General features: G+C 40.4%; 2 protein-coding genes across 7 annotated transcripts in view; one reads left to right on the forward strand and one right to left on the reverse strand.

The window, feature by feature from the left end:
- aldh6a1 (aldehyde dehydrogenase 6 family member A1) overlaps window positions 1-4,444 on the reverse strand; it is a 90,930-nt gene extending 86,486 nt beyond the window's left edge. For 3 of the 4 annotated variants that reach the window (XM_022237458.2, XM_087146522.1, XM_087146517.1), the window contains exon 1: window positions 4,151-4,301. In XM_022237458.2, coding sequence (XP_022093150.2) covers window positions 4,151-4,216 — 66 coding nt within the window. In that variant the 5' untranslated portion in view covers window positions 4,217-4,301. Of the gene's footprint in view, window positions 1-4,150; window positions 4,302-4,336 lie in introns of those variants that run through there. The other variant, XM_022237459.2, reaches the window with a different exon arrangement.
- Window positions 4,445-4,525: 81 nt separating this feature from the next.
- lin52 (lin-52 DREAM MuvB core complex component) lies at window positions 4,526-15,551 on the forward strand. Of its 3 annotated transcripts, none has more exons than XM_022237461.2 (6): window positions 4,526-4,696; window positions 8,334-8,402; window positions 10,358-10,392; window positions 11,268-11,346; window positions 12,869-12,952; window positions 13,571-15,551. In XM_022237461.2, exons 1-6 carry the CDS (start codon window positions 4,627-4,629, stop codon window positions 13,630-13,632), a joined length of 399 nt encoding a protein of 132 aa, XP_022093153.1. In that variant the 5' UTR covers window positions 4,526-4,626; the 3' UTR covers window positions 13,633-15,551. The 3 variants fall into 3 exon arrangements, with proteins under 3 accessions (XP_022093153.1, XP_022093154.1, XP_087002706.1); XM_022237462.2 differs by lacking the exon at window positions 4,526-4,696 and adding an exon at window positions 5,620-5,788; XM_087146580.1 differs by lacking the exon at window positions 4,526-4,696 and adding an exon at window positions 6,020-6,375.
- The last annotated feature ends 829 nt before the right edge of the window (window positions 15,552-16,380 follow it).

Consider the following 16,380-nt stretch of genomic DNA (forward strand, 5'->3'; position numbering starts at 1 on the left):
CATGTACATTACAGGAGTGCTTAGTGATGATGGCTGTCCGTCGTGGTCCACGATGAACGTCATTTCATTACACTCAATAGTTCACAGTTTACTGGGTTGGGTTAGCTCTTCTGCTATGGGCCTTAGATGACTCAGTAAGCCACTCTTACATTTGCAGGATCTCCCACATTCAGGGCAAAGGAAAGCCGTAGCAGTAGTAGGCTGATCCAGCCGGACGTCCTTAAATGGCATTTTTCCATAGCCTGAAGGATACATGTATCCTCAAAGTGAGCAATGCCCTCATGACAGCGCCTCCTCCAAAGTGGGTGGTCTTGAGCTGGGGTCTCCCAGCGATCAGTGGATACCACATTTCCTCATACAGTCCTTGAGGGTGTCCTTGTACCTCTTACGTTGACCTCCTACTCTACGTCGGCCAAGTTTCAGTTGTGAGTACATGACTGCCTTTTGTCATCCATCCTCACTACGTGACCAGCCCAACGGAGTCTAGATTTTCCAACCATGGCCTCAATGCCAGTCATATTGGCTCGCTTCAACACGTCGGTGTCAGGAATCATGTCATACTTTTTGATCCTCATGATTTCATGAATGCATCACTGGAGGAAACGGTCAAGCTGCTTAATATGACGTGCATATGTTGTCCATATTTCACATGCATATCGTAAGGAGGTCAAAACAGTAGCTCTATAGGCACTGAGCTTTGTTTCCAGTTTTATACCCCTTTTGTTCCACAGTTTCTGTAGAACGCCACCAAATGCACCACTTGCTTTAGAGATGCGGCGGGACACTTCAGCATCAATATTTGCTGATCAGGATAGGATGCTACCCAGACAAGTGAACTGTTCCACTGCACTGAGCTTTGTGCCGCTAAGGGTGATGGATGGTGGGATATAGTTATAGCCAGGAGGTGGTTGAAACATCACCTCGGTCTTTTTAAGGCTGATGGTAAGCCCATAACTGGAGCAAGCTGTTGCAAATCTGTCCATAATTACCTGAAGGTCCTCTTCAGTATGTGCTACATGTACAAGGGCACAGTAATCTGCATGTACAGCAACTCAAGGACCAGTACGTTGAACAGTTTAGTTTGGGCTTTGAATCTTCTGAGATTAAATAACTTCCCATCTGTCCAATATTGTAAATGGACTCCTCTATCCAGACCAGTTGAAGCCTCGTACAACACTGCAGCGAACAGGATTCTAAACAGGGTTGGTGCAAGTACACAACCCTGCTTGACACCAATAGACACAGGAAAAAAGTCTGCCATCGAGCTGTTCTCAGCTACCCTGGCTATCATACCAGTGTGGAACTGTTGGGGCATCTCCAGGAATGTTTGTGGGCAGCCTAGTCTAGATAGTATTATCCATAGGCCCTCTCTGCTTACTGTGTCGAAAGCCTTGGTAAGGTCAATGAAGGCAATATACAGCCCTGTATGTTGTTCAAGGCATTTCTCTTACAACTGGCGGATAGTGAAAATCATATCAGTTTCTTGTCCCTTTCTGAATCCACATTGGTTTTCAGGAACAAACGATTTTGAGATATGCAGAATAAGTCCGTTCAAGACGATGTGGGACAGGATTTTACCAGCAATAGAGAGTAGAAAATGCCCCGATGGTTGTTGCACACTGAGCGGGCTCCTTTCCGCTTATACAGGTGAACTATAGTGGCATCTCTGAACTCTTGAGGCAGCTTTCCCCATTCCCACATAGCCCAAAACAGACTAGTCACGTGTTTGATTATTTCCCGATTACCCGCTTTGAACACTTCAGCAGGGACACCATCTACTCCAGGAGCTTTTCCAATTGACATCTGTTTGACAGCTTTCTTTGTCTCAGGAGTGCTCAGTACATATGTACTTTACAAGTATGTATTACAGGGCAAGTACACAATACAACTCAAAACTTTAACCCTAACACTCCTCAATCCTCCAACAGGTGAAGGATTGAGGAGGGTTAGGGTTAATCTTCAACTTTTATGATTTTTTCATTAAATTCGTAAGTTTCTAAGCATTAATGCCATATGAGACTATTCAAATACTGATGGAATTCTAAGAAGAAGCAAACAAGCAGTCAATGGCACATCTTAACACCTATGGACCCACAAGGAAAAACTTTAACATTTGAGGGCGGATGACTGGACCGCACCGACAGACAGACGGACGGACTGACAGATGACGGAAATCGGTATTATATAGGCTTGCACTTGCTTCGCAGCTCGTCAAAAATCATATTCTTGCAACAGGTTTTTTACAAGAATGGGAAATCCATACTGGTGAAGCTAGCACTGAACTAAAGGCCATCCTGATGGTCATTGCATGCAAAAGTTTTTAATGCCAGATTCACAAACTAAATTTGCATAGGCATGCAGAGCCTCGATCTGGCAGCTATACACAATCAATGAGTGCATTTGCACGGTTACTCCTGTCAACACGAGTAGCATGTGTGCACATTACACTCGGGTCCAGGAGTATACTCCCCCGTTTGCAAGAGTTAAGTCTCGCTGACCAACCGGTTTACAGGGTATCAGTAATGCCAAACTTCTGAAAAATCTGCCAGTTACTATCTCTTGAACAAGGAATTTTTTTTGCATTAATTACTTTGGTTTAGTGATACAGTTTGAGGAAAAAACTTTTATTTGCAATAGCTTAATGTCCCATCGCTTCCTCTTTTTCATTCTTGTTAATTTTTTTCAATTTAATTTGAAGTTACATGTACACGTACAGTGAGGCATGAATTTTTAATTCTATCCAATAAAATCATAATTAGCATTAACCCTCCTTTGGTTTTACAGCACAAATGTGCACAAATGCCCACAGTCACTGGTGAGCATGAATTTTCTATATGGAACTCAAACATGCACAGGTTCAGTGTGTACACAGTAGATTGCCAGCACAAAATGACCCAGGGTCTTTTGTGCAGTTCTCTTCACTGCATTTGGTTTACTGCACAATTATGCACATGAAACAGTGAAGCACAGTTGTTGGGCAGCACAAAACTTTAAAGTGCAATCTGATATTCCTGTGAGGGACAGTTGGTGCAGTGCACAACACAACACAGCTGTGCTTCTTTGAGGTGTTCACCAAATGACCCAAAGAGTGACTTCGGCATAGGAGAGTTAATATGAGATATTTATACGGATATGAAAAGCTTCTGTTTCTACAGGTATTTCTGAAAAAGTCACAAAATACAGTGCCACTGAATCCGTGCCCGTCATCACAAACGGGAATCTCAAAACAATTATAAGGTGCGCAGTTCAGGCTCTGTGTTTTGATAACGCCCTCAATATTTGGCAAAAGTTGATCAAATTCGTCATTAGTGCCCGTTTGGACATCTACATGTAACATCAATCGTGAACAAACAGTGACATTTATCCATTTTCTAGACAATTTTAACATTTTGTATTTAGCCTGCAAAGTAAAGCTTTGTAAATGTTCTATTGATATTTTTCAGAAATTCTCCCTGGAAAAGGTTTCGTTTTAATTCGCACATACCTGTACTGTAGCTTCAAAAAGAAAACATTAAAGTGAAGATCTATCATCAGCAGTGAATTACAGTCAGTGCATAATTCCATTGAAGAGTTTCACAAGGAAGTTGGATGCACAAACATTTGTATGGGCAAATTTAGGGTAGGCCTACTCGATATTGCTTAGGCTAAAATTTTGCAGGTGCCACGTAGTACCTAGCGCTGCCTTCGTTTTTCAAAATGGGGCTACCTGTGTTCAGCATGTAATACTACAGGCCGGGTTTTTCAAGGTGCCATACATCGGAAAATTTACGATTTTGGAAAGCTTTGGGGTGCTCGTATGAAAGTCCAAACTCTGAGAAATATGCCAGTGTAAGTAAAATTGTCAAGTCATTCTCATTTCAGAAGATATTAGGATTCAAAGTTTGTGACAATCCTCCAGTTTGGATTTCAGGTATTTAAGACAGGCCTTGAAGTAGGGCTGTGGTGACGACAGATAAGAGACAGATTGTAAAAGAGAGCCACTGCAGCCCCTATTTGTGGGTCTATGTGACACCATGCAATTGGACAAAGCTATTCTCACGCAACGGTACAAGCTGCCAGTTCGAGGCTCTGCATGCCTATGGGAGTAGCATGCAAAGAGCGAATTGATACACCGGCAGCGCTGGGTGGACATACAGGCCCTAATACCTACGTGTCGCGTGGCCAAGCAGGACGGGGTGGACATTGGTCCCCACATTTCTGAGGGTGCGCAAAACATGCCGAACCCTGTAAGACAAAACTTTACACGAAATCAAACAAAGTGGGCCCCATTTTTTGCACATGATAAATATTGACACATTAGGCCTACTATAAAAGCCAAACAAGCTCAAAAGCGTACCCCAGGAACTCTAGCAGTTAGTCGCAGCATTATCATCAGCAACCCCATAAACTTTCGTAATGGAGGCTCGTATTACGGTGGCCCACAACTGTCATGGCAAAAGCAAAAGGGCCATGGCACACGCGTACACGGACCGTCGTTTCCATACACTCGGAGCTGATGATTCTAGCTGTGCGGCATGCTCGTGCAAATGTGTGATGCTGCGAACCATGGGATACTATTAAGTGTAATGGTCAGCACACCGGTGAAGTTTATTATTATTGCATGAACACCATGCATAATAGTAAATCATGCTTTGCAGCAACTACGGACACGGCAGAAATGCGGGCACTTTGAATTTCTGCTCCAACTGTGGACAAGGTTAGCTATTCGCCGTCTTCGTTTGTTGTGCTTGATATCTAGGCTACATATGATTTGTTTTATTCAAACTAGAACTCTTTCAGTATCATTGGAGCTGGGAGAGGGTGCAAACCACGCACGGAGAGCCGAGTTCAATACATGTACACAGACTGTTTCAAGGTAATAAACATCAACTAACAATTAAGGGATATTGTACAACACCACCCAACCAACCGCTGGGTGATGTGATATTTTTCATGCATGTGCACATATACACGTGTGCGTCAGTGCACCCCCCCCAACAAACAGAAATGCTTACGTAAAGGGATCAATGTGTGATTTTTCATGAAGGCAAATGTGTGATATTTCATGTAAATGTACGTTACTGCTAAATAGTACAAAAGAATTGAGCTCAAGTCAGAAGGAAATTGTGTGGTGTCGTTTTTTGCCTCTTTCTTATCATAGTTATTAATTATTACAAATTATTAAAAACATTTTAAAAAATGACTACAGATGGCTTACATTCAACAACCATTCAGGAAGATACAGAAAATGATAAAAGGTGTAATGAAGTCATTTACCCCTACCATGAATGGATTAGTGCACAATAATGAGAGATACATTTTTATGAGTCCGTGCTTTGCAATGTATGGTCTTGCCCGCGAGGGTTTTAAATGTTAGGTCGAGTGAGCATGTACAGTACTGTGCACACGCGCATAAATTAACTACATCATGTACCGGTAACGCAGCACACTCGCGCTTCATTACATACAGTACTAGGCCTATACAAGTATGTACATGTACAGTACTAGACTGATTCCTAGTCATTTGTTCGGTATGGTATGCCGTGGCGCTTGCCTTTCAGTTGCCGTGACGCTTTGCTTTTGCCGTGGCGCTTTTGCTTTTGCCGTGACAGTTGTGGGCCACCGTAGGTAGTACTGGCGGTAGTAGTAGTTGCATAACGTGGCTGTTAGCTGCACCGAAGTTTGACCGCCGCGTTAAGGTTGGACATATATCTCGGTACGCGGTTTGGACATTGTAATCTTGGAGCCAGACTACTCACCTGATTATAGACAAAAATGGCAGCTGCGCCGAGCGTGCCGAGTAATGCGGGTAAATTTGATTTCGCTAATTTTTTAATCACATCTAGGTGCAGTTGTCATTTTTCCTCCTGCAATTACGCACAACCACTTAAATTTAGGGGATTGTGAATTTTGGGACCCTGTTCCTATAACAGAAGGGAGACATTCATTTTAACTTTTGTGTTTTAGATTTTACTGTGACGTGTTGAGTATGACATCCGGGTCGTACTAATCAGCGTCAACACACCATCAACACGCGTCAACACATTGATAGTAACGTCAACACATCGCCAACACTTACAAAATGCATTGAAAACAGACGTACCGAACTGTAATGTATACACTTAGAAATAATTTCTATTTAATCGAGTTTACATTTTACTACATTTCAAGGGAGTTTTTTCACGCGAAAAAATTGTCTTTGAGCAGAGCTGCTGTTCGCCGCCATCTTGCCTTCTCACGGCGTTTGGACCGTACCATGGTTTACTGTATAGAGGTGACCCCCTGTAGCGTAATGGTGTGATCCATCTGATCGAGCCAACATGGCCACCGTCTGTTGTATTTTAGGCATTATATTGCCATTGAATTGCATTTCTGTTAACTTAGAACGTGATTTGGGTGTGTTGGTGTGTTGACGTTACTATCATGTGTTGACGCATGTTGACGTTGTGTTGACGTTAATTAGTACGACCGTGACATCCTGCTCATCAACATGTTGAGCATGTAAATGAAAGGGCGCGGGCTGCGTAGCACTGTGATCAGAATATTGACAAAAATACAATATGTAATCAGTGCTCTTAATTATGTAATTGCCAAGCTTTCGGTAACTGGGTACCTTCGTCAGGGCAAGCAAATTCAGTTCAGTTCAGAATCTGAGAACTGATGCTTGCCCTGATTTATTGAAGGTAGGCCTACCCGGCCAAAGCTCTCTGCAATTACATAACTCAGAGCACTGATTATGTATTATATTTTTGTCAATATGTTGAGCATGTAGATATGGTTATGGTTAGTGTATGGTCCGATGTTGGATCGCACAGTTCTTGGGGTATTACCTGACTGGTTGAAATGGCAGTTGCCTGCAGCATGTGGGGGGGGGGTTTCACACCTTGGTCGCACAAATCAATCCTCATTATTTATGCCAAGATGGCAAGAATAACACACAACAGCCTTGTAACCCTCCAGCATGCTGCTGCTAACAAATAGTTTGTCAGGAATACAAGTTTACATGTAGGCCTAAGTCAGTTGCTCTTATATTCAGGCCTGTTGCTACTTGTGGGGAATTTATTCTTCAAATTGATACTTCAAATTAAAGTGAAAAAAATTAAAAGAGAGAGGGGGGGGACAGGGGAGAAACGGGAGAAAATCAAGATGTGACAAAAGGAATTTTCTTATACTGCGTCTCCAAACCCTAAGTAATAAACACTCAAATTTGTTCCCAGTTCAAGAGGCATAACTGAGATCTGTGAAGTTATAACATTCACAGTATGTGTGCAAATTATGGTTACATAAATTTTACTGCAACTGATCTGACTCATTCCTGCCACTACCTTGGCATCTAATGTTATTTAAAATACTGTTCCATCTGGGATATTGGTCAGACTTTCAACCTGTAAAAATGAAGCCATAAAAAGGTTAGTTTATTTAAGAACAAATTTGTTCAAAGTAAAGTACCCCTCTGTGGGGTGGGGGTAAGTACTAAGTAGGCTCCTGTGCTACAGCCTGAGGTGTGCATTATGGGTAGGCCTAGGCCCACAAAGCAAATACATGTAGCTCCTTCATGGGAGTATTAAATTTACCTGCCATTTGGCCACTTAAAAAAATAGTTTAGCATCAGTTGTATTTGCAAAAAATGAGGAGGGAGGAGTTTTTTTTTTTAAATACTCTGGTATGCATGCTGATCTGGACTGCTGCAACCACGGAACGAAAGCGCAACGTTCACTTCAGACTCGTGCACATGACATTGTGTGTATGTACTGAGGTCGCATATTGTGCATGCATGAGGTTGGGCATTTTAGAAACTACGAGGGATGGCTAAGGACATCGGATTAGACAACTTTTAAAGGAAAAAAAACGTGGCAAGATTTTTTGAGGCGGGGCTGATACCAAACTAACTATTTTTTTCATGTGGCTTTACTAAGTGATTGTGTGGCACAGCTGTTGAGTCAGAAACAGTTCAAATCCACAGTTCATTTCAAGTTTTTGTTGGTTTTCGTCCAAATAATTTACATGATTTTGTCTTAAGAGCAAATACCTGCGTACATGTACATCTGGGAAGGAACACAAGTTTACAAGGGAAAAAAATCACATTTAAGAGTGTACATGGCCCTTTTCTGTCAATGTCCATGTACATGTGGGCTTTGTCATGTTTGTGCATGAGGTCTAAGGTGACGTTCAGATGTGGAACTCTCTCCTGTATGAGGTATCACGTACCGAAATGCTTGCTGTATTGATAGAATATCATTTGTGACAAGTCTTCGATTCCCTGTGATCAGATCACATGTTCAAGAAAGTACAAGTACACTACTAATCTACTTTACTAATCACTAGTATCAGTCATATTGTTGGTTGTGTTACAGATATTGAACAAACGCTTCTGAGCTTTGAGAGGTTGGATAGAGCTTCACCAGAACTATGGCCAGAGCAGAGTAAGTTATGGATAGTGGTTATTTACTTGAAATCAATGAAAATGTCAAGTTTAGGCTATAGATAAAAACAATAGTAATTGGTGTTTGTCCCTTTTTTTAGGTTCAGTTCAACATACATCTTTGCTGGATTGGAAAATGAAAAAGAAATAGCAGTTTCCTCAGTGAAATGAGTTTTATTGATATTCTTTACGAAAGGGTTTACTCAGGCAAGTCATTCATCACAAAAGGAGAAGGGGTTGTACCGCCAGGCGAAAATAGGAAGGTTTTCTCAGAGAGGGTCATGGTGCTGTAGCTCTGTGAAGTGGGATCAGTATCTGGAAATAGCTGCCGCTATTGAGTATTAACCCAGCATGCAGTAGAGGTCCAGGCAGCATCCGGATTACACACTGTGGCTGTGACCGCATAGTTCAAGGCTATTGTAGTTGCTATTGCTAGGTTTATGCACGCGGCTGCCGCCGCCGCTAGTAATTTGGATGCGGCTTACCCAAAACTCTAATGGTTTGGTGGATCTCAACCTCGTTCCGATGGATTCGATCTTGCTGCACCATGAAGTCGAGGTTGGGTGAATCTGCACTCGTACTCATACATGTAGATGTTCAGGAGTAATCGGCGATTTCAGAAGTATCGTTTCCAAAGCGCGTAACAGATGGTTGCTATAAAATATGCGTAAGGGATCATCCAAAAGGCTGTTTTTTCCGTTTTCTTTTTCAATGGATAAAGCATAAAAACAAATTGGGGGCGGGTGTATTTCCTCGGGGCGGGCTTGGACCATTTTTTGTATTTGGCCTTATGTATTTGTTTGTTTCAGGAAACATCATAAACAGTGTATGTACATGTACTTGATCCAGAAACTTGGGTGTATAATACATGGACATCTCCCCCCAATATGGCCACAAGATTAATTTCAGGCTTTGGTCATTTATTTTCCAAGATCCAGGATGGGGATTTTGGGTCAAAAACAGAAAATTGGCAGTGCACGAGGCATGTTACATGTACATGGAAAAGTTTGCCATGTAGCTGGAATGGGGATTTTCCATGTCTTGGCTGGGGAGTGAATTGATGCAGTTACATCACATTTTTGAAGAACTCAAATACCTTCCTTTTTGTACTGTTTGTGTGGTCTATTTGTGGACAGGCACTTGCCACCATTTTCACTGGGTTTTATACATGTAGTTTATTTTAATAATAGGATGTTTTTGATGTTGTCTTGTAATGTCTTTTTGATTTTGTTTAGTTTTGCAAAATTGTGCTGATGCAGTCGGAGAGCCTCTCGAGAAGCCTTAATTTGGCTTTTTAGGCGATCCTGCAGACCTGCATATGGCACAGTGTTGTCAATTTTGGTTTGTGTTTTGTTTTATTCAACAGGTTTTGTTCAAGTTTCTAGGTTTTGCTGTATATATATGATTTTCCGTGTGTAATCTCCATGTTTCTTGCCTGAAAAATTATCTAAATAAATATACCCATAGAACTGACTTAGCACTGAAAAAATTATGGTGTGTTTTTTTTGCAAATAGTAGTATGGGGCTTTGCTTTGTTCAATTTTAATTAAATAAAAATGATAATTTTACACTCATTAGTATAATACCAGGGAATTTTTCCCCCAAGGGCCAAAATACTTTATTCACTCTTCATGAACACGTATGTACCAGTAACAATGATAGAACACAATGCGGCATTTCACAGTAGTGCACCTCCAAGAGTTTGCCATGCATTGGCCAGTCACAGTGCCTGAAATCTGTTTACCCGATGCAAGTTTGGAAAGGGTCAATAGATTTCATGCACTGTGATTGGCCAAGCGGTTGCAAACTCTTGGAGTTGCATTATTGTGAATCACCCATATTAGTCTGTAAGCTTTGTCCAGTTAGTGTTTACATTTTTTTTCTGCAAGTAGTTTTTTCTTTTCTTGTCCCTTATATGTTGATGTTACTCAAAGCCCTTTCTGTGTGTCTTTGCAGTTCCTGGTGTATCAGATTTTGCTCCTATGAAAAGCGTAAGTGCAGTCATTCATTTATTTCTTATTCTACTGTTTGGCATTGTACATGTATCTTGCAAGATAACATGTTTTGCAAAGTGTTTTGCATTCAGCATGTTTGCTTTTGATAAGCCGCATACTGATGTGCCAGCAAACTTCCTGATGTAATAAATGTATGTAATTTTTTATATACCCCATTGCCATTAACCACTTGCCGCGGGGGACTCCAGGTTTGGGCACCGTGTGTTTATACGCGTGGCCGGAGTCTTCAAAATCAGACAAAGGGAACTGGGCCTTGTAACAATAGACTGTACTCAGAAAAAAGACCAGGCTGCTGGGCATTACCAACATTTTTTCACTCTCAATAGTGGAGATAAGCCTGCCTTGTTTTGAAGCAGTATACCACGGTTTGTTGCATTTAGTGCGAGCGGATTACCACCGGGCATAAAAGCGCTCCACTACAACAGCGATGAGCCACACAGCACCGCTGCACGCTAATCTGGCCCCTAATGAAAAGAGGTCAGCAGTGCACTGTGCCAGGTTCGTTTACAAAAGAACTTTACGTAACACCACACAATCTGGGCTCTTTTTACAAGGCTACAGGCCTGGCTGAAATACTCTGGTGTCAGTAGATTTTGTTTGTCAGACTAGAGTGGCCACCAGACAGTAATTCGTGTGGGTGTAAACGTTCATTAATTGAAATGATGAATTTTTGAAGAATTTGGAAAACTGAAAATCTTGAAAAAGTCCAAATTATGTGCACTGCATTTTTCAAACCACCCAGCAGCAAGTGGTTAAAGACATATATTGGTGAGGACCCCTTTTTTTAAAATAAATATTTACTCATTTAGTCCGGTCACCAGTTTGATTAATGCAATATGTCATTTGTGTAGCCACTGGGCAATGCACAAGAAGCAGAATCACAACCTTGGGAAGCAGACTTGGAGCAGAATGACATCAATATGCTGAATGGTAAGACATTTCCTTTCATTCTGTGTATGGGTCCCCCTCTCTAGTTGAAACTAAGGTCTGTCAATATATCGATAATATCGGATATATTGATTTCACTTTGATATCAATATAAATGATATCACTTAAACATTGAAATCGATGCATTGAAAGCATTGATATAATAAAAAAATGGAGCTATAATAGTAAATTAGTACGTCTAGTTGTTGTTATAGACAATATCTTGTCTTGAAATAAAAGTGTCTGTTTTTCGTGGCCAAGAATAGCAGGCACCGAATTTACCTTTGATTTGGTTTTTTTCCTCATCACAAAAGCTTATAAAATGTGGTAAAAGTAAACAGATGTGTGGTGTACAATGATGCATCATTATGTACATGTGTATACTCGAGTGTATGAAGCACGTTGTACATTCAGCAGGGCACCGTTCCACACAAGGGAAAATGCATACACATATAAACTGTAAAATGCCCTTGTGACTGGGTACAAAACCTTATTGCTTATTGCATGCGTGGCACAGCAGAGCTTTGACAGCCGGAAGCCATGAAGTTCAAAGACTGTTTTAGATGTGGCTGTGACTTCAGCGTTAGTGAATTTTGCCTGGTACTTGTGTGTGTATGACACCAGGCAAGATCATCGAGTGGTTAAGAAATAGCCGTTGCCCGACCTTGTATGAATGATGCATCAGAGTCCTGTGGACATTGGGGTAATGTATATTCATGTCGTATAGTGGCGTTGCAATTTCCTCAATGGTGATTAGTTGAAGGAGGAACTTACTGTCTTGGGAAGCAGTGAGCAACTAAACGAGGGTTTGGGCAAGTAAAATCACGTTGTCAATGCATGAAGCCGGCCGCTCAGATCACAGACTGGCCAGAGTATGCATGCCTTCACATTTGAATATACCGTTCTGACCACATGGTGGTGGTGTTGTCAGGTGCTCTTTTGTTTGGGGAAGATTTAAAAAAGCTCGCGAATTCCAGCAGACTAATCGCATTGGTAGGAGCCAAAGCCGCCTAACCACAAAAGGTGTTCGGCATTATGCCATTGGTTTTGAGCTTGAAAACATATATTCTTTGAAAAATTCGATATATCGGTATTATTGATATCCAGCCGCCGATATATCAATATCGGCGATTATCTGTAATTGACAAAGCTTAGTGGAAACAGTGTTGGGTTTGTTCATGTGCTTGAGGTACATTTACAAGTTTAGTTAGCGGAGGGTCTAAAGTAATAATACATGCAGCTGTCAGGCTAAATCCTTGCTGAGCTAGTTTTGACAGAAAGCCTTAGACTGGCTAGACAAAGTTAGGGGGCTCAGGGTCATCTGATACGGACATCTGACATCACTACATCTGTGTATTTCATTTCGATCCCAAGGATTGATTGACTGAAAGTCTCAGAATTGCACAAAATTAGCCCACCACATCTTGTAACTGATTATGGCCTTTTACACATGTCGAGAGAATCTGCAAGTGAGATACAAGTGAGTTTACATATCAGTTTGTCTGTTTTTTTTGGTTGTGTACAGAGCTAGGTAGCCTGACAACAGCCAACCTGATGGAGAAGGTCAAAGGATTACAGAACTTAGCATACCAGCTTGGTTTGGAAGAATGTATGTTAAATTACATGTAGTGTCCCTCAAAGTGATGCAGTTTGGTTGACTGTGCATTGACTGTTAATTTACGTATTTTACCTGAATTGCAACCTGCAAATTTTTAAATATAGTTCTGCTAACCAAAGCACTGCCATTTTATATTCTCAGGTTACTGGCACAGAAGTGTGCAGTGGCTCCATATAATTCTTTGAACAGTCGTTGTGGTTTTGTCAATTTGACAGTTTCATATTTTCTTCTAAATGCTATGCCGTATGTCAGTACCTTCCATTATTCAAACCTTTTTTGTCCAGAAAAAGAAGAAAAGTTTTAGGATGTTATGGTTATCATGAAGGCTGGCAGTAGTATTACATGTAAATTTGTGTGATTAACCCTAACAGTCCTCAGTCCTCCAACAGGTGAAGGACTGAGGACTGTTAGGATTAATTGTTGATTAGTTACTTACAAAATATGGAGGAGGTTCCTGCTAGGATTAAAACGTCAGGCCCTCCATACTTTGTGATTTGTATTTTAGGTCACTGTAGTCAGCAAGGCGTTTGCAGCAGTTTTGTATTACTTATTGTTTAATTAACATTACAAAATAATGTTGAAGTTTTTCATGTCTTCAAAAATCCACAGCTCGTGAGATGACTAGGGGGAAGTTTCTCAACATCCTTGTGAACGGAACAAAACGGAAGTGACCCTAAACTGGACCTCTAAACCTCACAAGTCTTCCTCAAGGGTGCAGTTCTTTATTTGTTCATGCATGTATAATTTTGTCATGTTTTATGTGTTCTATGAACAAGGTGCCAGCTGTCATTGTAGCCAGCACAAGTATATTCTCTCAAAAGGGTTTTTCATCCTTTTAACCCTCCTATGGTTTTACAGCACAAATGTGCACAAATGCCCACAGTCACTGGTGAGCATGTAGTTTCTATATGGAACTCAAACATAAACAGGTTCAGTGTGCACACAGTAGATTGCCAGCACAAAATGACCCAGGGTCTTTTGTGCAGTCCTCTTCACTGCATTTGGTTTACTGCACAGTTATGCACATGAAACAGTGAAGCACAGTTATTGGGCAGTACAAAAGTGCAATCTGATATTCCTGTGAGGGACAGTTGGTGCAGTGCACAACATGACACAGCTGTGCTTCTTGGAGGTGTTTACCAAGTGACCCAAAGAGTGACTTCCACATAGGAGGGTTATTGTACATATATTGTTGTTTCACCCAAACTCCCTCCGTATATGTTTGTTACATAATGGAACATTATGAACAGTTCAACTTGTGCATTTAACCACTGACATAATCGTATTCTAAAACAAATTATGAAATCAACCTGTGTAAATATCACTTTCAGGACTACACATGTATCCATCAAAATATTACAAACCCATGCGGTACATGTAGAGGATGAACGTTTATCAGGATAAAAATAAACCAAATAAATGTTTTGTGCTAAATATGCTTCATGAACATCTATATTGTCTTCTGGCAAGAAATGATTTGTTGTATACAATACTGACGAAATCATCACCTGATTTGTAGATTATTGATCATGTGACATGAATTATACCTCTCAATATTAGACGCTCACACCACTAAAATGAACAGTTCCATTTGGTATGTAACAGATCAGTGTTCACACTATCCACAGATCAAGGAATTTCTGAACAAAGTGATCCTGATGTACATTGTACAGGGTACAAAGAAGCTATACTCTGAAATATATGTGATTAGAGAAATTTGCACAACACCACGGAATACTCTCTGAAGCATGAATTGATTTGGAGCCTGATAATTTGTCGGAATTCACACCATACTAAGAAAAAAACTGGGATACAGAAAGAGGTTTCATTAAGCTGTTTTGTATAATATTGAATTTTCGCATTCTACTATCATGACTATGGAATAAATTTTAGTTGGTTATAGTTTGAATGTCCCATTTGAACAGTAAAGGCAAGAAGATTGGAACCCTGGTTTCTTTCTTTAAAAATCTTCTTTAAAACTTCTTTAAAAATCCATGCAATTAATTTTTCTTACTCTCACTTTTTGTGCCTTTTATGCTCTTCTTTGATGTTTGAAAACTGAAATTATTTTCTATATAGGTGTAAAGAAAAGAGAATTTCTTTAAAGATTTATGAATTGTCTAGGCTTTTCTGGAGGATACGGTAGGGAGCTGTTGTTGTGATGTAAATCAGGGAGAATACTTTTCAGTTCATGACTGTTCATGTTCAAATTCTGAACCCCAAACATGCCAGTTTCTCAGCTCGGTGTGAACACATGACTAAAGAAAGCCACTTCTGAAATTTTGTCACAATTTATTCCAGATAATATGTAGTTTGAACAATCATCTTTTATGTTGAACATGGCAAACCTTTCCTTTACTGTCAACCTGTGTACCTTTTCATCTGTTTTTGCTTTCCATTTTTTCTTGTTCTTTTTCTTTGTAGACCAAACATTGAGTTGTCTTTGAAAGGCCTTGTGTTGTGCACTGGATTTGATATCAACATTTCAAGTGGACCTAAAATATAAATGAAATACATTTGCACGTAATCAAGTATCCATTGTACAGCACAGTTTCAGCACTATAGAATTAAAGAGAAGAGTTGAGTGAAATTATTGTGATTTGAATGTTATTTCTTGCTCAAAAACCATTTTGTGCAGGAGGGCATCTAAATACAATCTTGCCAGTAGCCAACTGGATGCAAAGGGTTAATTGCTGATGGATTAAAACAAAGTCTGTCCTGACTCACTTCCAGCTGACATTTGATTACGCTAATTTCCTGTTTGATATAATACCTTTTGGAACTAGTAATCTCTGCAGCAAATGTCATCTCCAATCCAGACCCGGTTTGTTCCAATTGAAAGCTGTAAATCCAACTAAGTTGTTCATAAATTTGGAGTGCCTCAAGGTTCAGTTTTGGAACCACTTTGGTTCATTGTCTATACATACCCATTATAAAATATAATTTCCAGACACCAACTCAACTATCACATGTATGCTGACGATACCCAGCTGTATCTTTCATATAGGCCCTTACAGGATTGTGCTGACCAGAGAATTGAGAACATGGAGACCTGTGTGTCTGAGGTCAGGGATGGGAGATAACTTTATCAAGCTAAATGACAAGAAAACAGAATTTATGCTCTTTGGTTCTAATTCACAATTTGCCAAGATATCTGTTCCTCATATCACAATAGGTAATACTGATGTTCCAGTTATCTCAAAGGCCAGAGACCTTAGGGTCATTTGTGATGCAACAATTTCTTTAGACTCGCATGTTTCATGTGTTTTTCGTTCCAATTGTTCCATATTCATATTGTTGGTTAAATACCAAAATGTCTTTGTTTACATGCAACAGAGCAGATCATCCATTGAGTGACAACTTCGCGTTTGAATATGGGAAATGCACTTTCGTTTGGACTCCCACAATCACAAATTGAT

This window comes from Acanthaster planci, linkage group LG01 (genome assembly GCF_054643075.1).
Source record: "Acanthaster planci isolate LZ-2023a linkage group LG01, COTS_SCS, whole genome shotgun sequence".
In the NCBI taxonomy this organism is placed as follows: Eukaryota; Metazoa; Echinodermata; class Asteroidea; order Valvatida; family Acanthasteridae; genus Acanthaster; species Acanthaster planci.

What these genes read in the sequence shown, in the direction of transcription:
- lin52 (XM_087146580.1), top strand. Translation starts at nt 6,300, where the DNA reads ATGGCCACCGTCTGTTGTATTTTAGGCATTATATTGCCATTGAATTGC. An exon ending in ATTTTGCTCCTATGAAAAGC is followed by an intron (nt 10,393 to 11,267) that starts GTAAGTGCAGTC and finishes TCATTTGTGTAG; the next exon opens with CCACTGGGCAATGCACAAGA. An exon ending in CCAGCTTGGTTTGGAAGAAT is followed by an intron (nt 12,953 to 13,570) that starts GTATGTTAAATT and finishes AAAAATCCACAG; the next exon opens with CTCGTGAGATGACTAGGGGG.